This window comes from Palaemon carinicauda, chromosome 1 (assembly GCF_036898095.1).
Source record: "Palaemon carinicauda isolate YSFRI2023 chromosome 1, ASM3689809v2, whole genome shotgun sequence".
Classification (NCBI taxonomy): Eukaryota; Metazoa; Arthropoda; class Malacostraca; order Decapoda; family Palaemonidae; genus Palaemon; species Palaemon carinicauda.
In genome coordinates, this window is record NC_090725.1 from 158,987,509 (window position 1) to 159,010,486 (window position 22,978).

A 22,978-nucleotide genomic window follows, 5' to 3' on the forward strand; every position below is an offset into this window, starting at 1 on the left:
GAGTCTCTGAGATAGACTAAAAAGTCTTGAGACATCCCAAAAACCTTGTAACACTCTCTCTCTCTCTCTCTCTCTCTCTCTCTCTCTCTCTCTCTCTCTCTCTCTCTCTCTCTCTCTCTCTCTCTCTCTCTCTCTCTCTCTCTCATTAAGCATTCATAAGCAACTTTTTGCACACACACACCACACACACACACATATATATATATATATATATATATATATATATATATATATATATATTTATATATATATATATATATATATATATATATATATATATATATATATATAAATATATATATATATATATATTATATATATATATATATATATATATATATATATATATATATATATACTATATACAGTATATATATATATATATATATATATATATATATATATATATATATATATATATATATATATATATATATATATATATATGAACTTATTATGTACTGTATACTGTGGAACTTTAGAATTTTATTTACTCTGTAAAGATAAGTCTTTCTTGATGAGTGGCATAGCAACAGATTAAGCAAAATCTCTATAATCATTCCAAAAGTCAAGCCAAACATGTAATGATATAGTCTTAGATTTGAAGGGCGACATATCAAATGTTTCACAAAATATTCAACTTGCAACTTTTTAAGGAGGTTTGGTAGTTTAGTACCTAGCTTTTGGACCAATATCACCCCTCTCCCCCCCCCCCCCCACTTACTGTACAATGATTTAGAGAGATTTATCAGAGTTAATGTAGGTCTTCTATGGTTTTGATATACTGAGTTTGATTGCTTTAGGTAGACTTGTCTGCCTCAGTTTCTCTTTCTCAGTATGAGCAGTTCAATGCTGGCTGGGTCCCAGAGGGGAAGGATATAAAATGTCAAGAAGAGAAAGAGAACTTTGATCTTTTACTTTTGAGATCGAGAAACTTGCACTTCAAGTATGTTTTGTGTGTGACACAGTAAGTATCCAAAAATTAATTTATCATAATTGTTACTTTTTATTTTGGTTTTGAAGTTTTTCAGATTTTTTTTATTTCAATCCTCTTTGTAAGTACACCTTAGACTAATTGTATTTTTGTTAGGTTCAAAGAACGATTCTGATAAGCCATGCATATTTGTCTATAAAAAAGATTTCATTTTACAGGAATCCCTATTTGGGTGGGACGTAAGCTTCACGCTCGTTATTCTACTGGTAGTCGACACCGTCGTAATTTAGCTGTTGTTGGAGGAGTTACAGCTTCAGTAAGTTGCATGTTAATCCAAGCTTAAATCTTAACCACAAATTCTTCTAGATCCACAAAATATGCTTCTTACCATAAAAAACTAATATGAAAGTAGTTAATGAGGATCTGACCAATCTGACTGGCCAGCACTAAGAGGAAATCTATGATATACACAAACAAACTCACTAGGTTGTATTTTAAACTCCTAGATAAAAATCAACAATAAATTTTTACCATAAAAAGACATGGTGGGCTTTAACAGTTAAAACTTGAAAAATGAGGGTAAACAGCAAAGTAATACATGTCAATTTTATTACCAATACAGCATAAAAAAACACAGCTATTCAAGGGAGTTTTCCTGTTAAAATTGCAAATGTTGCTAGCCAGGAACATTGAAAGTACAGTACCAGTTTGTTATATGTGTCTGTTTGCAATGATTTTATATTACTGTGCTGTGTATGTCTAGGGGGAATTGAGTTGTTTGTATTGATTCTTTGAGTGTATGTATTATATTACACACACATATATATATGGGTCTAGAACTTTTTGTCTAAAACACTTCTTTGTAAAGTACTTTAGTCTAAGAAACTTTGGTCAAAAAGAACTTTTGTTTAAAAGCACTTTGGTCTAGAGACAATTTCGTCTAAAAACATTCTGGGCTGATAATTCATCTGTATAAAGAACAATCCCCTATCGATGAATTTGGTATAAAGACCTGTTATTAACTGACAATATCCTTGTTAAGTTATTCTGATATACCTTAATAAGTGTTTGTGGTCCCAACCGCTGCTTCCTACCAATGATTGCATCACTCAAAATATTTGAAAAGTAAGAAGTAAATCACTTACCAAGCTTCTAACATCATTGGCTGATGTAGATGTTTATTTTTGCCAAACAACCCAGAGAATTATTCAGCAGTTGGGATTTGTAAATCTTTATAATAATTATAATGATATAGACTTCTCTTTATCATGTTGAAAAGTAAACGTTTGGTCTTTCTGCCCATTGCTGATGTATCAATAGGAATTCAATAATTGAAACAAAGCCCACCAACAAATCCATTGTCGTTTGTTTAATGAGTATATCAAAAATATGTTTGTAAATGGAATGCAAAGATGAAATGGAAGACATTCCAAGCCATTATTTAATGTGCATGAATGGACTGTTTACTAGCCCACACTTAATGAGCACGCACTATAAATTCCGTTGTAGCATGACATAGAAGATTTAGTATCTCGGTTAGATCTCATTCAAATTTTTATAATGTTGTCAATGCTCTCAGAAGAGAGAAAAAAAAACATCAAAACAAGAATATCTCAAGAATAAAAGTACCAATACAAGAATTTTGAAAGTTGTTGCCGATTACCAAATCATTCAGTGGAAGATTTCTTCCATAGTATTGCACATAATCTGGGTCGTTCTTAAACTTTTACTTGTATTTGCATTTTAATGAGTTTAAATTATTTAATAATTTTACCATTTTTACATATAACATTTTTATTTTTTTAAATACTCTTATTTATTTCTGATATATTCAAGTTTCATTCTTATTTTTATTCTTTTTAATATATATACTCAGTTTCAGGCATCATTTATTTTCTTCATTTGTATCTACATAAAAATAAAGAGTTTTTATAAGATACATTTTACTAGTTTGCCAAATTGTCATTAGACCAAACTGTTTTTAGATAAGGTACTTCAGACTAAAGTAACGTATCCCATATATATACACACTATATATATATATATATATATATATATATATATATATATATATATATAGAGAGAGAGAGAGAGAGAGAGAGAGAGAGAGAGAGAGAGAGAGAGAGAGAGAGAGAGAAAATGTGTGTGGAACCTTGCAATAATGGACTTATTTATTGGATTCTGGATATAATGTACCAAATCCAGATAGCCAGAATTGCCATAAAGAACACCGTATGAAGTAGCTTATATTCTCAAGTATCATGAGTCTTTTGAAGATAACTTTAATGGGGTCATATTATACACAAGAAATATACAGGTATACTACAAAGCAAAGCTATGCCATTGTCCAAATTAGATGTTCATTTGCTGTGGTTAAAAAGTATAGATGTATTTAGAATAAGTAGAATTGTGATAAAACAGAAGTTACTTGACTGTATCTAATAAACGGATTTTGAGCGAAGCGAAAAATTTATTTTTTTGTGAGATAGCCATGTCGTCCTGATGGGTTCCTTCAATAGCTTCCTAAGGGTATGTATGACTACAGTAGATATTCCCAGAGAATTAAACTAAAGGTTTCACAGAATTCTAACTTCTGGCGCGAGTACCCATAAGGTTTCCCTTTAGGATATCGTATAATAACAGGGGACGTATGCTTGACACGCCACATAGCTATCTGCACCCCACATAGCGTTTACGCTTCGAGGGGGAATAGTGGCAAGTTATGGGAGGGGCCGTTACTAAATTCTCCTCCTCCGTTACTGTTACGGTACTCGGCGACGTCAACATCCTGTCGCCATGTTGGCCGCCATCTTGGTTGACGCCGCCGGAGCGCGCCATTGTCATTCCTTTCAGCGTTTATGCCAGCCTCCATGATACAATAAGATTGGGAGGGGCCTGTCAGGGCCGAATAGAGAACAAGGGCGGGTCCATTAGGACGACATGGCTATCTCACCCAAAAATAGATTTTTCGCTTCGCTCAAAATCCATTTTTGTGGGCTCAAGCCATGTCGTCCTGATGGAAGTGTACCAGAGAATTAATGTATCGTGGATTTTTCCCTTTTGTAGTGCCTTTCGACTTCTAAACAATATTCCTTTGGTCTGATGACCACAGAGACCTGTGACATATCCATTACATGTCACTTCATATAAGCATACTGTATACAGTAGGGTCCCGAATTGTGCGAGAATTTGGTCGATCAATGACCTCTTATAAATGGAAAATCGCATATTTCGAAACACACTACTAACAGAAATAATTCCATTCTGGCCATGGCAACCAGCAACTTGCCTATTCAAACGTGTTTACAACCCATTTCCAATACTTTCTATGTACTATACTGTATTTTTTTTATAATATCAAATTGTTCTTGTAAATAAATCAAACATTTAATATACTTTAAAGTTCTAATAACTTAAAAAAATATTAAAATTACAACCAGGATGGGCGTAAACACCGTATATTTCCCGTTATAACACAACCCAAAATACAGACAAATTATAATGTTTTCATATCTATTGTATAAGACAACTGGTGAATAGCAAAACCAAAAACTAGCTTTTGTTGTATCATTGAAAATCCAGAATTATCAAAATAAAGGCGATTTTATTACATGCGTTTCCTAAACACGCCAAAAAGCACAATAAAAAATGGCAACTAATGTTTTGTTTACGTTTATCTCTGATCATAACGAAGAAACGAACGCATATACACATCTGTGTATAGTTTAGTTTTATATGATGATTTTGTTATTACCAATGTTGTTCTTCATTTTTCTTAGAACTTCGAAATAAATTAAATAATGTTTTTCTTTATGACACCGCCTGAAACGGACCCCTACCATTTGTTTACTGTACGCTCCATCTCCGATCATAATAAACGAATGCATTAAACACACATGATCAAAGTGATAACTAATGATATTAAAAGCATTTAGTAAATATTATGTCATTACAAATATTTTACTCTAAATTCGTAGCAAAGCAGGAAAGTTTTTTTTTTTTATTATTATTATTATTATTATTATTATTATTATTATTATTCAAGAGTAGCAAAATGCCGCAAATGACAGAATGATAATTTACGATAATTCTAAACTGTTACAAAAGATGATTGTCCATTCCATATTCAAAATACTTTTCCTAACTTCAGTTATAAGTCAACTTGTACCCACCTCAATTATGGAACCATGTGGAAAAAGGTAAAAAAAGAAGAATGTCCTCTGCCGGTTTTTAAAGTCATCAAACAGTTAGGTTACCGCTATAAAGTTCGATGTGACAGAGATGGTGCTAGATTGGAGAAGGTAAGGAAAATTGATTCATGATTGATTTTTAATATAACAAACTTTGTGAAGCAACAAAAATTTCATTTGTTAGAGAGATAGAGATAGGTAAGAAATGAGGGGTAGCGAAAGGTATTTTGAGAGCGGCTGCTAGACATCAGCTGATCTGATCAAAGCCAAAAGTTAAACAAAAAGAAGTCAACAATACTCAATTTTTAAAACACACCCGAAATTTAAAAACAAATTCACATATTTTCTTAAAGCGCAATTAACTATTTAAAGAGTAGCAATTTTCTAGGATAAAATGACGTTTCCTAAAAAATTGTGGTTTACAGTACTGACGAAATCGGATATCGTATTTTAAGCTATAATTGAAATGGATGTATACACGGTATAATTTTTTTGTTTTGTATTTAATTGACTTTTTAAGAAAACTGATTTTGGTTTCTTCATCTATTTGTAAGTAGAGAGAGAGAGAGAGAGAATCAGCTGTTGTGATCGAATGCAGTGTTTTTGTTTTGTGTACTTCCTGAAGTGAGGAATTGATCGCCACAACTAACAATAGTCATGTTAATTTCATTCTTAAACTCAAGTTACTGTATGTGAACTAAGGTTTTATTTCTTACGGAGAGAGAGAGAGAGAGAATTTGAGGACTCTCTCTCTCTCTCTCTCTCTCTCTCTCTCTCTCTCTCTCTCTCTCTCCTCTCTCTCTCTCTCTCTCTCTCTCTCTCTCTCTCTCTCTCTCTCTCTCTCTCTCTAAATGTATACTGTTTAAAATATGACAAAATGTTGCTGACTCGTTACCGAAGTTTAGGCTATTCACTGCCGATAAACGAACCCAGTCAACTCGTGAAAACCTTGAACGCCTGAAGGGAAAAGCTTTTATAAATACTGCACTAAACCAAAATAATGCTTTAATATACCATCATTAACACTACCATTAAAATTATCGTTAGGTTGGAGAAAGATAAAGATTGCCGAGAACTTAACCACAATTCTGTTTACATTTTGTCAGCTGGACTCGCACAGTTAACAGTTGATTTCATTGTTGATGTGGAGTTTTATCCTTAAATAGGCTATTCATTATGAAATTACGTCAATAAGATATAATGTTAATATTGTTTTGTAACTTTTATTATATATCACCGTATTTAGGGCTACCAATACACTTAAAAAGACAATAGATTTGATACATTTTGTAGTGCTTGACTCGCAGACTTTGAACAGCTTCGCAGATACAGAAAATTTATTTTTGAAAAATAGCGATCGCAGAAAAAGGGAATCGTATAATTCGAACACGCATAATTCGCGACCGTACTGTACCATGTTACCGCTTCCTGCCCCCCTGGCAGGGAAGTCCTATTTGGACGCAAGGAACATCTTGAAGTTACTTGATAGAGGAACTCACCTAGTCTCGGAGATACCTGCCAGTCCCAAGGCCAGATAGAAGAAGGTAAGTACAATCGTGTTGGAACAAATTACCTTGATCTAGATGAGTTTGCATCAAGAGAATTAATATTATAACATTGTTCATAATAATATCCAAATAATAGGGTAATAAAAATTCTGTAACAGTGTTTTTATTTCATGAGTGAGGGCGAAATGCGATGCACAGGGTAACCAAATTCCCTTTTATTCAGTAAAACAAGAATTAGCATGAAATAAGCAAATTTTAAAATGGAATGCAATTAAAAACATAGACTAAAGACATCAGAAGAAGTGGGTGTAGAATCTGAAAAGTAAAACTTGCCATTACACACATAAGTTCCAGAGGAACTATAAAGTCTTTCTAGAAAGTCTTATATACACTTCATGTTAAAACGTGGCACACGTGTTTCTGTCTGTTACTTCACCTTTGTAGAAGAACAGTCCTTAGTGTCACAAGGTGGCACTTAAAATCACTATGTTTCACACTAGGGTCAACACAGGCACCCATGGAGTTAGAGTCCCGAATAACTCATTGTTCTACGCAGCACTAAGTAGCAGGTTTTAGCACACTACCTGCTGCTACCACGAAACGCTTCAACTCGTGCACCTGCTTCGCGTTGTGTTTGAAAAGCACTCTTGAGGATTTCCAGCCTGTGAAAATCCATTGACTGGAAAATGTTCAGGGAAGAGGCGACTTTCCTGGGATCATGACCTGTGGGTGTACTGTCAGGATCCGCTCTGCGAATAAAGTAGGTGATCTTTGCCCTTAGTTGTTTGAGTGACAAATCAGACCCCAATGTTTCTCCTTTAAAGAGCTGTCCTCTGCCAAAGTCTGAAGTTCTTTGAAGATAGACCTTTAGACTCTCCTCTGGGCATAGAGAGACATCTTCCTTCAGCGGGCAGATTCTCCAGGGGCCCCACCTTTTGGTGGGAAGCTCGTTCTCGGCGACAAAAATTGGATCTGGAAAGAGGGTAAGTTTGCCTGTGTCAGCAAACTGTATCTAGCCCTCTTCTCTTGATAAAGCCACAATCTCACTGACTCGGGCTCCCGAGGCGAGAGCAAAAAGGAAAATCACTTTGAGTCAAATCTTTCAGAGGGCAAGACTCATTGTCCAAACTTGAGGCAAATTGGAGCACTTTGTCGAGAGACCAGGAGATGGGTCTCGGTGGAGGTGCAGGACGGAGTCTAGCACATGCCTTTGGCAGCTTGTTAAAGATGTCGTCGGACAGGTCGATCTGGAAGGCATAGAGTAGTGGTCTTGTCAAGGCTGATTTGCAGGTGGAAATCGTGTTGGCTGCCAAGCCCTGTCCATGAAGGTGAATAAGGAAGGACAGACAAAAGTCTATAGAGATTTCTGTAGGATTTTTTGCCTTGACGAAGGACACCCATTTCTTCCAGGAAGATTCGTATTGCCTTCTGGTAGATTTTGTTTTGTATTCCTCTAGGAAGTACAAACTTTTCTTCAAGATCCCAAACCTATTCTTAACAGCTAGGGAGAGAAAATCATGAGATGTAGGTCTCGGGTTTTCCTTGATGAAGCGAAGACAGTCAACTTCTGAACTTGCTTGGAGAGAACTGGGTCTGGCAGGGAATTAGCTTGGGTTGTAATTCCAGGATTAGAGGGAACCAGTTGCTCTGGGGCCACTTGGGTGCCACTAGGGCTGCTGTTCCTTGGAAGGCTCTCAGCTTGGTGAGGACTTTCAGCAGAAGGTTTGGTGGAGGGAACAGGTAAATCTTGGACCATCTGTTCCAATCCAGGGACATGGCGTCAACTGCTTCAGCTCTGGGGTCCTCGTATGGGGCCACGTAACGAGGAAGTTGTTTGTTGTCGCTCGTCGCGAAGAGGTTGATCTGCAGTTCCGGGACTTGACGAGAGATGAAGGAGAATGAGTCTGCGTCTAGGGACCATTCTGACTCTCGGGATTGTCCTTGATAGAGCATCCGCCGTCATGTTGCGGAATCCTTGTAGGTGAACTGCTGAAAGGTGCCATCTCTTCTTGTCCGCTAGGCGGAAGATGGGCAGTAACACTTGGTTGAGTTGGGGCGATCTTGAGCCCTGACGGTTGAGACATTTGACCACAACGGCGCTGTCCAGAGTTAGACGGATGTGGGATGAGGGGCGTGGAGACAGCCTCTTCAGAGAAAGAAGGACCGCCATGGCCTCCAAGAAGTTGATGTGGAACGTCTTGAATAGGGGAGACCATGTTCCTTGAACTTGTCATTGATGGGAGTGACCCCCCTATCCTTCTAGCGATGCATCCGTGTGGATAACGACCGACGGAGGTGGTGGTTGGAGGGGAACTGATCTTCTCAGATTCTTTGCCTCCGACCAAGGCTTTAGGAGTGAGCGAAGCCTGGTTGGTAAAGGTCTCTTGAGATCTCTTCGAGCGATGGATGCGTATCTTCTCCAGACTCCCGATGCATCCTTTAGCTGTGCTCGTAGCATTGGGTCTGTCACTGAAGGGAACTGGAGGGAGCCGAGCACCTGCTCCTGTTGACGTCTTGAAATTGGATTTTAGTAGTCTCTTGACAGATCCTGCTATTTCCTTCCTTTTCTTCAGAGGGATGGAAAGACGGTGTGACTGAAGGTTCCAATGGATTCCTAGCCATTGAAACTTCTGAGCTGGAGAAAGTCGAGACTTTTTGGTGTTGATCTTGAAACCCAGGTGTTCCAGGAATTGGGTCACCTTTCTGGAAGCTTGCAAGCATTCTTCTGAGGATGCTACCCATACCAGCCAATCGTCCAGTTAAGCCATCACCTGGACGCCTTGTAGGCGTAGCTGTTGGACGATCGTTTCTGCGAGCTTCGGGAAGATCCTTGGAGCTATGTTGAGTCCGAAGGGCATGGCTCTGAAGGCGTACTGTCTTCTTTGAAGCCTGAATCCTAGGTAGGAGGAGGCCTGGCGATTCATTGGAATGTGCCAGTAGGCATCTGCCAAGTCTATTGAGACTCTGTATGCCTTTTAGGGCAGTAGAGCTCTTATGTGCTAAAGAGTTAGCATCTTGAATTTGTTCACTATGAACTTGTTGAGATGGGACGAGTCCAGAATGACTCTGAGTTTGTCAGAGTCCTTGGGAACACAGAACAGTCTTCCCTGGAACCTGGTGGACTTTACCCTCTTGATCACCTTCTTGTTCAAGAGTTCTTGGACGTATTCTTCCAGGACGGGGGTGGAGTGTTGGAAGAATTGATGGAAGGTTGGAGGTGGTGTTACCCAACTCCACCCTAGTCCGTTCTTGATGATGCTGTGAGCCCAAGGATCGAAGGTCCAACGATCCTGGAAGAGGCGGAGTCTTCCTCCCACCGGAAGCATTTCATTGCTTCTGGTTTCCCGAGGGTTTGCCATCTCGGCCGCCTGCTCCCCTTCCTCCTCTCCCTCTGGATGGACGTCGAGAGGAGTCTCTGCCGGAGCCTGTACCTTTGGGACGAAAGGTAGTTGACTGTCTTTCGTAGGCAGGTGTGAAGACTGGTGACTGAACCACCACCGGCTGAGGGACCAACTGAAAGGTTTGTTGGGGCGGAGCCACCAACTGGGTAGTAGCGGGTGCCAGAAACTGGCGCTTAGCCTGCCGATGCTGGTGCCTGGGTTTGTTCGATTTCTTCTTAGGGTGGGGGCCCTCATCCTGAGAAGATTTCTTCTTTCTTGACATGCCCCACATGTTGAGAAGGTTCCGGTTCTCTGTGGCAGCTCTGTCCACGATCTCTTTCACGAGGTTGTTAAGGAGGTGATCTTTCCCCCAAATGTTGGAGGAAATCAGTTTCCTGGGTTCCTGTTTGACGGTAGCATCCGCAAACACGAATTCTCTACAGGCTCTCCGGGCCCTGATGAAGCTATAGAAGTCCTTCGTCAGGGTGGCGAGTCTTAGACAAGACCATGTAGAAGTCTGGGGTCCAAGTGTCCCCGGCCATCGTCTCCAATTGCACTTGGTGAGATAGGGAGGCGGCCAGTCTTTCTTTCGTATCCAGCTCCCAACGCAGAAGGTATTCGGAGAGCTTGGGGAGGTTCTCATTAAACTGCCGTCCCGCGACGTCAGCCTCCAACTTTCCTACAGAGAAAGTTAACTGGATGTCTTTCCAGTTCTTGTCGTCAGGAGGGAGGGCGAGGGAGAGGGGCCCCCAATGTAGGGCAGGGTTTCCCTTCCTCCACCGCCTTCAACACTGCCAGCAGAGACTTTTCAGCGAAGGGGAAGACCATGGTGGCAGGTGCAAGAAAGGATGGATGTTTCTTGCTTAGGGCCGGCACCTTGGAGTTGGTGTATCCCTTGCTCTTAAGGCAGCCAGCCAGAAGAGCTTGAGCCTTTGCGTGGTCAAAGACAATGACCTCCTTAGGCTCGGTTTCCTGCTTGGAAACTGGCTCGGACTTGAGACGGATGTAACAGTCCGGATGTGATTCGAAACTAGGCCAAAACTCCACCTCTTCAAGGGGGACGGCACCTAGTTTATCATTGACGAAAATTTGTCCACTCGTAATTGGCATGTGCTCTGCATGCCTCCAGGGGTTGGTCACTGAGCAAGGGGGAAGATCCTTAACATTGATCTTCCTGACCGTCTGTTTCGATAGACGGAGGATCTCCCTCTTGAGGTCTTCGTGTCCTTTGTGGAACCTCTCGTCCAGGAGGGCCACTAGGGCCTGGAGACTATCCTGGTTTTCCACTAACGACGGTGTAGGAGTGGACGAGATAGAGGGAATCGGTTCCGTTACAGCAACGGAAGTAACAGGGGGCGTGGCGACGTCGCCCTCGGAGTCCGGAGCCTCCACATGCTGCTCCTCTTCTTGGCCCTCGGCCATCAGGGTCCTTTCGGTGGTGTCCGACACTTCCGACACGTTCCACCTCGTCAAGATGGAAGCCTTGCAGTGCGTCCGATACATCCGGTTCAACCGTCAGCTGGACGCAGGGGATCTCGGCTTTGTGGATAACAGCATCCTCAGATGCCTTTGGGAAGAGCAAAGCTCTTATCTTCTCGCTCGGGAGATAGGGCCTCGTGGCGTTCTTTTGGAAACCGCGCACCCATTTGCGCAGTTTCTCTCGGGCAACGTCCCTGGCCTCCGCTGATGGAGGGTCCTCAAACGCCTCATGGAGCAGGTCCTTGCAAACAGTGCAGACCTGCGGGTCCCAATACCGAAGGGTCCCCTTAGAGATGGAACAGCTGGCGTGGGTTCGGCACGCCAGGTGGCTGTAGAAGTCCGGGTGCCGAACGCTGCTGAAGGCGCTCTCACACCCGATATACTCCTCCTGTAAAAGAAAGGGGGAACATAAGTCTACAGAAGTCATGTACAATGACTTAAAGTAATGGCTTAAAGTAATCTTAGATCAGTATTAAAGTTATTTAAACTTAATATAAGATTCCTTTTCAAGTGTAAGCTTAGGATAGGTAAGCTGGAAAAGAAGCAGAAAAGACATACATGTGTATCCTGCCCAGCCAATTGCCGTGACCCCACACCATAACTAATTCTAGGGGCTCTTTAAGAGCCTAAAGAGGTGGAAGGATTATCCACATTGGATTAAGCACAGCTTAGACTTCCTCCAGGGAATTAGTCATGGTAAAGGGGGAGCTGAGTTCATTCAGTCTAGAAGAAAAGGGAGAGAAATGGTTTCTTCCTATTCAGATAGGTCCCGGCAAGGGACTGTGCACGGATGCACAGAGTATGCTGGAAGAATTTACTGCACAACTATACACCATAGTTTTCTGTCTAGGGTATGTACTATACCATAGATGTACTGGCTATCGTATATAGTTATACAATAGTCACTGCCGGCAGGGAAGAGGTGACAGTCCACTGAAGTGATATGATTAGGTGGCACCGGCAGCGTGACGGCATGCCGGAAGCGCGCCGGGTGCCGGCAAATCTCCATCGAGGTGGAACCCCTCCCTGTCATCAGTCTATGTGGCAGAGAGAGTATGAAGCTCAGGATGATGGCAGATCGCCGGCAAGTCGGCAGCCCCCGGCAATCGGCAAGCAACCGGCGAAGGTATTCCAACACTGACGTCAATCAAAGAGACAGAGAGGATACCAGGTTACGCTGACGGCTGTTGCTGGCAGCGTAGAGGCGGCAGTGGACCGGCACTGATAGGTAGAGAGAAAGGATAGGGGAAGAGGGAGGGAAGGGTAGAAGCTCATTATCCAAACCTCGTCTTCCTCCGGAAAGAGTGCTCAAATGAAAGAGAGAGGGAGGCAATCTTTCATCCAGCCGCATCAGAGCCGGCAGTCGGCTAGAATTGCGGATGGCGGCCCAAGGGAAGACCGAAGAACACTCTAAGATAGAGAGGTCTTCCGCTGGCAGACCGACTTGCCTTAAGTTATCCCATAGTTCGACTATATGCGGGAAGCGTAGCAGTTCAGACTAACCAATGAAGGGACCAAGCCGAACCCACAACCTGCCGGCACGCGGAGGAGTTGTAGGACGGCGGGCAGAGGTGTGATGGCTAGGCCAACACTAAAGGACAGAGGGGGGAGGGGCAAGGGTCCTGAGGGGGAGCGTGGGGGAAGGCGTAGCCTTCGCCGACACTCCAGGGGTGGGTTCTGTTCCAGAACCAGCACTATCCCAGGTGTAGGAAGAATTCATTCTCCAGCCTAGGGTAGGTTAGTTCAGAGAAGGTACAGCACTAGTGTACTGTCCTAAACTATAAAGAAACAGAATCTCCTGGCCTGCCTAACCTAGGCTAGGGAAGCGAGTCCCAAACCAGGGAAGGTAGGTGTAGGACAAGTCGCTAGGCCACAGGGAGGAAGGGTCGTAACACTACCAAGTGTGGACTAGGGGGAAGGGCAGACCCCCCCCCCACCTTCGCCGACCAGCAGAGCCCAAAAGGAGAGTTCATTCACCTAGAGGGGGAGCTGGTGGCGAACGACTGGTACTCTGAGGTTCTGTCCCAAACTCAAAAGCTCATGTGCTATGGCTAGGAGCGGGGAAAGAAAATCCTAGCCTAACCTCACCCGAATACGATTCAAGGTAAGGAGGGCTAGGATGTAGCCTAGCGTACCTCAGAGGGAGGAGATTACCTTGGATAAGGTAACTGGGGAGGTGAGAAAGTATACAAAAGCCCTAACGTTAGGTTAAGGGCTAAGGAGTCGACTACGAAGATCACCAAAATCCTTTGTATACTTCCTAGAAGGCAAATACATATGTGCAATCACTGAATCTTATATGTATAAATGCCTAATATCTTCATTTCGTAACTTAACACTAGGAACACTTATTATATCATGCTGGAGAGTAAACAAAAACCGCCTAGGCTATCGAGCCTAGGGGCTAGGCTAGCACACTAGCATACGAATCGGCTACCTACACTCGCCGAAAATGGATATTGTCAGCATAATATAACTAATTCCTAGCAATGAAGACTTAATAACTAATGCTGATAATTAGTGATAAGACCGGGAAGGTTGTTCTGGCTAACTAAATAAAGCATGCAAGGCGAACAACAGCGTCCGACATGACGCCTCTGGTCAAGGCACAACTCCGCCACAAAACACTGTATTTTAAGATAAAAAGGAGTTACTTTACGGCTAGAGCTGATTTATACAATACAAGAATATGGTACTCAACTTTCCAGAAGAAGGCGAGGCTGAAGATTGCGACATAATGGATCACTTAGCGAAAAACTGGGAAAAGCACTTTGTCATAAACGCTAAGTGAGAAGGAATGAGGATGGCGCGCTGCGGCGGTGTCAACCAAGATGGCGGCCAACATGGCGACCGGATGTTGACGTCGCCGAGTACCGTAACAGTAACGGAGGAGGAGAATTTAGCAACGGCCCCTCCCATAATTTGCCACACTTCCCCTTCGAAGCATAAATGCTATGTGGGGTGCAGATAGCTATGTGGCGTGTCAAGCATACATCCCCTGTTATTATACGATATCCTAAAAGGAAACCTTATGGGTACTCGCCCCAGAAGTTAGAATTCTGTGATCTTTAGTTTAATTCTCTGGGAATATCTACTGTAGTCATATATACCCTTAGGAAGCTACTGAAGGAACCTTCCATCAGGACGACATGGCTTGAGCCCAAAAATAATGCATGTAATATTCACATATTGGTATCGTATTATGAAATAAAAATATAGCAAATATGCATCTTTCTATGGTTTATGTTTATAAGGTGATGGAGACTACTGTCTTTGCTTTCCAAATCAACTGATTAAGGCAAACTGCCCAATTACCAAATGAATTTTTGCACTTGCTAAAAGAAACTATTATTCCGTGAAATATATTTTATATTTTAGCATATAAAGGGATTCTGTCTTTAGTAAAAATACTTTACTCTCAGAATAGTATATTATAGATTACCACTTATTGTACAATTTACTAAAAACTATTAGTATCATTAATTATCAATTAGATGTATAAATGTGTTCTTTGTGATTGGCAATGAAACACATGAGAAAGATTTCACTTAATTTGTGGTTAGACAATAAGTTAACATTTTGTAATTTGTTGAAAAGATGAACTGAATTTTTTATAAGGCTAAAATAGATCCTAAAACGAGAGAAAGTAATTTAAATAAATATTTTGAAAATTTTTAATTAATAGATCATGTTTTGCTAATACTGTAATTTGTCTTATTGGTTTTCTAGTTACAGTTTATGGTATTGAATTAAACCATTTAGAAAAAGGAAGTCAATTTCCAGTAGAAGTCAAAAAATCAATTTGGGACCAATGCCTTCCTTATTTATATGTTTTAATTAAAACCTATAAACCAGGAAATCCAGTAAAACCAATTATTAGTGGAACAGGATCTCTTAACTATAAATTATCAAAATATTTGGTTGTGGCAACATCTGTTTTGATAGTGAAAACTTAATTTTAACCCCATCTCTCTCTCTCTCTCTCTCTCTCTCTCTCTCTCTCTCTCTCTCTCTCTCTCTCTCTCATATTGATGCATTGGGAAGAAGAATGCCAAAATGGTGCAATAAATGTAAAATGTGATACAGTATTCTTAACCCGCAACAATTATTAAGGAAATGCGATGTATGCCAGGTACCAACACATCCTAATTGCGCTGAAGTGCAACAAAAAATAAGTACTAAAGACACAAAGGTATTCTGCTCAACATGTTTAGTATGGATAGAAAATATAATTAAGTTGAGACTGAATCTGCAAATAGTTGAAGAAGAAGAAGAATAAGAAGAGAAAAATTAACAGGATATGTGTATGGATGCAGAGAAAATTATTGATGCAACATATGATGTAATTCAACAATATACAGTACTTACGTAGAAATAGAATATCCTATGGAAACAAATAATTGACCCAAGAGAGACTACCCGGACCTACATACTTTTAGGGAAGAGCAAGAACAAGAAAAAAGAAAAGAAAGATATAGTCTGCAATTCATTGAAAAGAGGGAATTGCAGATTTGGCGAAAGATGCTACTACAAGCATTCAAAGGTATGCCATAATTATGAAATATATTGTAAATGTGCGTATTTAGACGGATATGAAGATGAAAGCAGAGATCTCCATCCAAAAATATGCAAAAACCTGAAATAAGGAAAAGGATGCAAATTCAACAATAATATTTGAGATATGCATCCTGCAACCATGAATGAAAGTCAGAAAACTCAGCTAACAGAAAAGAAAAATGAAAACAAAAATGAAACAAAAAAGAAACAAAAAAACAAGCCGAATATATACCCCGCTATGCACAATTAGCCCAACCACAAACAATGCATCTATAATGCCGGGGGTTGGTGCAGATATGGGGATAATTGGAGGTATACACACAAAAATAAATATGAAGGCGAAAGAGCAAATATAATAGAAAAGTTGGATTTTTTAATGGCAGAACAGGAAGGAAGCATGGGAGAATCCATATTATTGCCAATATTAAATAATGGGGATGAAACATAAACCATAATAGTGATGAATGCACAGGGTTTAGTCACGAGTAACTCTAAAAGGAAAATAGAGTTCGTAGAAGAACGAACCCAAATTGAAAAAATAGATAGTAATAAAAGAGAGTAGTAGTAGCGCAGAAGATAAGAGAGAGTTTGGAAAGCTTCAAGATATGTTATTAGAACATATGCAACAAATAAACCACATTCCAACAAGAAAGGACAATGTCCTAGATTTAGTATTTGTGAATGGGGTGAATTGTGTTAAAGAAATAGTAGTGTATAACATGGGAATTTCAGACCACAATGCCATAGAATTAATAGTCCATTCCAAAGCAAGTGAACGCAGAGATAAACAAACCTCAAAACAATGGGAAGGATATGGAAAATATAATTTCTATGGTAATATAAGATGGTCAGAAATAAATGAAGAATTGAACAAAGATTGGAAAAATGTATTAGTAAGTGATAATATACAGGTAAATACGGATATGTTGTACAAAATACTGGAGAAAATTGTTGAAAAATATGTACCGAAAAAAAAAAATAAACATCAGACATTCATACCAAGAGACAGAAGGATCTTATTTCAGAAAATTAGAAAGTGGAAGAAAAATCTTGCAAAAGAAAAAAATATATGGAAAATGATGGAAATAAAAAATAAGAAAGAAAAAACAGAAAAAAAGATTAGACTGTACGATCGAAAGCAAATGAAAAAAGGAAAGGACACTTCAAAATATCAAGAAAAAACCCAAAGTACTTTACTCCTATGCAAAAAAAGATGAATAAAGGGATATTAGAAATAGGCCCTCTAGGAATGGAAGGACAGTTAACGAGTAAAAAAAAAAGGAAATATGCAACATATTAGCAGAAAAATATAAGAGTGAATTCACGCCAAGAATTACGAATAAGAATAATGAAACGGAAATGAGAGAAGAAACTAGTAAATATGTAACGGATATAGATATTAATGAAGCAGATATTCTGCAGGCTATAAGCGATATTAAAAATGGATCAGCAGCCGGGCCAGATGGAGTTCCAGCGATTTTGTTAAAAAAAATCTGCACACTATCGCGAAGCCGCTTGCAATACTGCTAAGACAAAGTGTAGATATGAGCGAGATATATGTTAAACATAAATTAGCATATATAACCCCTATTTTCAAAAGTGGATCAAAACTAGAGGCAAGCAATTATAGACTAGTTAGTCTAACATCACATATCAAAGTGTATGAAAGGGTAATAAAAAAGAAAATAATGAATCATTTGGTTAAAAGTAATTTGTTTAATATAGGTCAACACGGTTTTGTGCCCGGAAAAAGTACACAAACCCAACTGATAGCACACTATGAAAACATATATAAAAATATGATAAATGAAAAAGACACAGATGTGGTATATCTAGATTTTACAAAAGCCTTTGACAAGGAAGACCATAATATATTAGAGAAAAAAATGAGAAAGCTTGATATTAAGGGAAAGATAGGGAAATGGATAAAAGAATTTCTACTAAACAGAAAACAGATAATGGTTGCAAATGACGAGAAATCAGATGAAGCTCAGGTAATATCTGGTGTGCCATAGGGTACGGTATTAGCTGCACTGCTGTTTGTTATTATGATCTCAGACATAGACTGTAATGTTAGACACTGTAGTGAGAAGTTTCGCCAATGACACAAGAATAAGTAGAGAAATTACTTGTGATGAAGATAGGAACTCATTACAAAGAGATTTAAACAAAATATATGAATGGCCGGAGATAAATAGGATGGTATTCAACTCCGATAAATTTGAATCAATAAATTATGGAAACAGAGAAAGAATGGTATATGCATACAGGGGACCTAATAATGAGACGATCACAAACAAGGAAGCAATCAAAGACCTTGGTGTAATGTTAAACAGGAATATGTTATGCAACGACCAAATAGCAACACTGTTGGCTAAATGTAAAGCAAAAATGGGAATGCTATTCAGACACTTTAAAACAAGAAAAGCTGAACACATGATTATGCTGTACAAAACTTATGTACGTAGTACACCTGAGTACTGCAATGTGATATGGTACCCACACTACCAAAAGGATATTGCACAAATAGAGAGTGTACAAAGGTCCTTTACTGCTAGAATAGAAGAATTTAAGGACCTTGACTACTGGGAAAGACTGCAATTTTTTAAATTATACAGTCTAGAAAGGAGAAGAGAACACTACATGAAAATACAAGCATGGAAACAAATCGAAGGAATTACTGAAAACATCATGGAGCTAAAAATATCAGAAAGAGCAAGCCGAGGTAGATTACTAGTGCCAAAAACTATACCAGGAAAACTAAGGAAGGCGCACAGGACTTTAATCCACTAAGCACCAGCATCGATAATGCAGCGACTGTTTAATGCACTACCAGCTAGTCCAAGAAACATATCAGGAGTGAGCATAGTGTAGATGTGTTTAAGAATAAACTCGGTAAACACCTAAGATGCATCCCAGACCATCCAAGACTGGAAGATGCAAAATACACCGGAAGATGCATAAACAACTCTCTGGTGGATATACGAGGTGCCTCACACTGAGGGACCTGGGGGAACCTAAACATAGAATAAGCCCACAATAAGCTCTCTCTCTCTCTCTAAACTGGAAGCAGTACAAGCAAGGTCCATCAAACTAGTTCTGACACTAAAGCAATTTAGATATGGACAAAGGATGGAATGTTTGAACTTATTTGATTTACAAACTCGGCGACTAAGGGGACAGTTAATAGAGGCGTTCAAAATTCTTAAAGGAATAACAAATGTAAATTGCATCAATTTATTCATGCATAGCTCAAATCTGTCTACAGGTAACAGATACAAACTGGAATTGAAAAGATACACCACTCAATGTGGCAACTTCTTTACATACAAAATAGCAATTATTTGGAATAGACTTCCAGCAGATGTAGTAAATAGTAACACGGCAAAGGAGTTCAAGAATAAGGTAGACAAGATCATAATAACTCTCCAAGTGCTTAAACTAAATTGTTCTATCAAAGAGTAAATTGAGTCTCTGCGCATGGACTAAAAAGTCTTTGAGACATCCAAAATCCTAAAATCCTTATAACTCCTAGTATATATGTGTATATATATATATATATATACACATATATATATATATATATATATACAGTAGGGTCCCAAATTATACGTGATCGAATTATACGATTCCCCTTTTACGTGATAGCTGTTTTTCAAAAATAAATTTTCTGTATCTGCGAAGCTGTTCAAAGTCTGCTAGTCAAGGACTACAAAACGTATCAAATATATTGTCTTTTTAAGTATATTGGTAGCCCTAAATACGGTGATTTATAATAAATGTTACAAAACAATATTAACATTACATCTTATTAACATAATTTCATAATAAAAAGCCTATTTAAGGATAAAATTCCACATCAACAATGAAATCAACTGTTAACTGTGCGAGTCCAGCTGACAAAATGTAAACAGAATTGTGGTTACGTTCTCGGCAATCTTTATCTTTCTTCAACCTTTCGATAATTTTAATGGTAGTTTTAATGATAGTATATTCAAGCATTATTTTTGTTTAGTACAGTATATATAAAAGCTTTATTTTTCCCTTCGGGCGTTCAAGGTTTTCACGAGTAGACTGGGTTCGTTTATCGGCAGTGAATAGCCTAAACTTCGGTAACGAGTCGGCAATATTTGTCATATTTTAAATAGTATACATTTGCTTTGCAAAGATTGGTTTTGTAGAGTACACGGTATAATTATAAAATTTTCTCTCTCTCTCTCTCTCTCTCTCTCTCTCTCTCTCCTTCTCTCCTCTCTCTCTCTCTCTCTCTCTCTCTCTCTCTCTAAGAAATAAAACCTTAGTTCACATATGGCAACCTGAGCTTAAGAATGAAATTAACATGACTATTGTTAGTTGTGGCGATCAATTCCTCACGAAACAAAAACACGGCATTCGATTACAACAGCTGATTCATTCTCTCTCTCTCTCTCTCTCTCTCTCTCTCTCTCTCTTTATACAATACTTACAAATATATGAAGAAACCAAAATCAGTTTTCTTAAAGTGTCAATCAAATACGAAACGAAAAAATTATACCGTGTATACATCCATTTCAGTCGTAGCTTAAAATACGGCATCTGATTTCATCAGCAAACCACTATTTTTGAGGAAACATCATTTTATTCTAGAAAATTGCTACTCTTCAAATAGTCAATTGCACAGTAAGAAAACGTGTACTTTTGTTTTTAAATTTTGGGTGTGTTTTAAAAATTGAGTATTGTTGACTTCTTTTTGTTTTACTTTTGGCTAAGATCAGATCAGCTGACGTCTAGCTGCCGATCTCAAGAATAGGCGCATTCGAATACACTAACAAAGTATTGTTTATACCATTTCTTAACTTATTCAAAACATCTATACAGTTGATATTACATAAACACCAATGTGTTATAACCTATCATATTTTTTTGTTTAGTACATTTAAAACTAACTAACACACACACACTCTCTGTCTCTCTCTCTCTCTCTCTCTCTCTCTCTCTCTCTCTCTCTGGGCTACTCTTCACTACCGCTCATTTCTTACCTCTCTCTCTATCTCACTAACAAATGAAATCTTCAATTTTCCTTACTTTCTCCAATCTCGCACCATCTCTGTCACATCGAACGTTATAGTGGTAACTTAATTGTTCGATAACTTTCAAAATCAGCCTAGTACTGGCTTCTTCTCTTACTTTTTTCATAGATGGTTTCATAACTGAAGTGGGTAAAAGTTGACTTATAACTAAAGTTAGGAAAAGTATTTTGGATATGGAATGGACAATCATCTTTAGTAACAGTTTAGAATTATCGTAAATTATTATTCTGTCATTAGCGGCAGTTTGTTATTGTTGATTAAACGCAAAAAGAAAAAAAAATAGTTTTCCTGCTTTGCTACGTATGTAGGAATTTATATAGATACGGTAGATAATATTTGTAATAACATATTTACTAAAAGCTTTTAATATCATTATTTATCACTTTGATCATGTGTGTTCAATGCCTTCGTTTGTTTATTATGATCGAAGATGGAGCGTACAGTAAACGAATGGAAGGTTTCCGTTAGAGGCGGCGTCATAAAGAAAACCATTATATAAATGGCATTCATTTCATTTATTTGGAAGTTCTAAGAAAAATTAAGTAGAACATTGGTAATAACAAAATCAACATATAATCAATACTTGGTAAGATTGCTGTCGATGCAAAAACTAACCTATACACAGATGTGTAAATGCGTCTGTTTCTTCGTTATGATCAGAGATAACCGTAAACAAAACATTGGTTGTCGTTTTTTATTGTGCTTTTTGGCGTGTTTAGGAAACGCATGATCTAAAGTCGCTTTTATTTTAATAATTCTAGATTTTCAATGATACACCAAAAGCTAGTCTATAGAGTGATGGTTTTGCTATTCACCAGTTGTCTTATACAATAGATATGACAAACATTAAAATTTGTCTGTATTTGGGGTCTTGTTATAACGGGAATTATAAGGTGTTTACACCCATCCTGGTTTTGATTTTAATCTTTTTTCAAGTAATTAGAACTTTAAAGTATATTAAATGTTTGATTTATTTACAAGAACAATTTGATATTATAAAAAAAAATACAGTATAGTACATAGAAAGTATTGGAAATGGGTAGTAAACACGTTTGAATAGGCAAGTTGCTGGTTGCCATGGCCCAATGGAATTATTTCTGTTAGTTGTGTGTTTCGAAATATACGATTTTCCATTTATACGAGGTCATTGATTGACCAAATTCTCGCATAATTTGGGACCCTACTGTGTATATATATATATATATATGTGTGTGTATATATATATGCATATATATATATACAGTATATATATATATATATATATATTCATATACATATATATATGCATATACATATATATATGCATATATATATATGCATATATATATGCATATATATATGCATATATATATATATATATATATACTATATATATATATATACTATATATATATATATATATATACATACACACACTGTGGAACCTCTACACACGAACGTATCTACATCCGAATTTTCCAACATCCGAAGTAAAATTCGAGCAATTTTTCGACTCTACACCCGAATTTTATTTCGACACACGAAGTAAGCAATTTTCGTCATACCGGTTGTATCCGAATTTTTCGACACACGAAGTACAATTCAAACACGTTCCTACTCTACACCCGATTTTTTTTTCGACACTCGAAGTAAACAATACCCATACGCGTAGACAGCACTCATAGCGCCGGATGTATTTTTTATTTCCGCCGATAGAAGGCAGCACTTCGACCTCGGAGGGACCCTCAATTACCGTGGCTTGGGTCATTCCTCTGTTCTCGTTGGCTTCGCGTGGTTGTGCGCTCTGCGTTCTGCTATTACAGTAACTGTATTTTAATCGTGATTTTTTGGGTACATCCTTTTACGTTTTTTTACGTAAAGC

General features: G+C 38.5%; 1 protein-coding gene across 5 annotated transcripts in view; it reads left to right on the plus strand.

Moving 5' to 3' along the window:
* LOC137652693 (E3 ubiquitin-protein ligase RNF19B-like) overlaps window positions 1–22,978 on the plus strand; it is a 305,828-nt gene that overhangs the window by 236,112 nt on the left and 46,738 nt on the right. For all 5 annotated transcript variants that reach the window (XM_068386125.1, XM_068386099.1, XM_068386105.1 and 2 more), the window contains exon 9: window positions 1,153–1,250. In XM_068386125.1, the coding sequence (XP_068242226.1) occupies window positions 1,153–1,250 (98 nt within the window). The remainder of the gene's footprint in view (window positions 1–1,152; window positions 1,251–22,978) is intronic.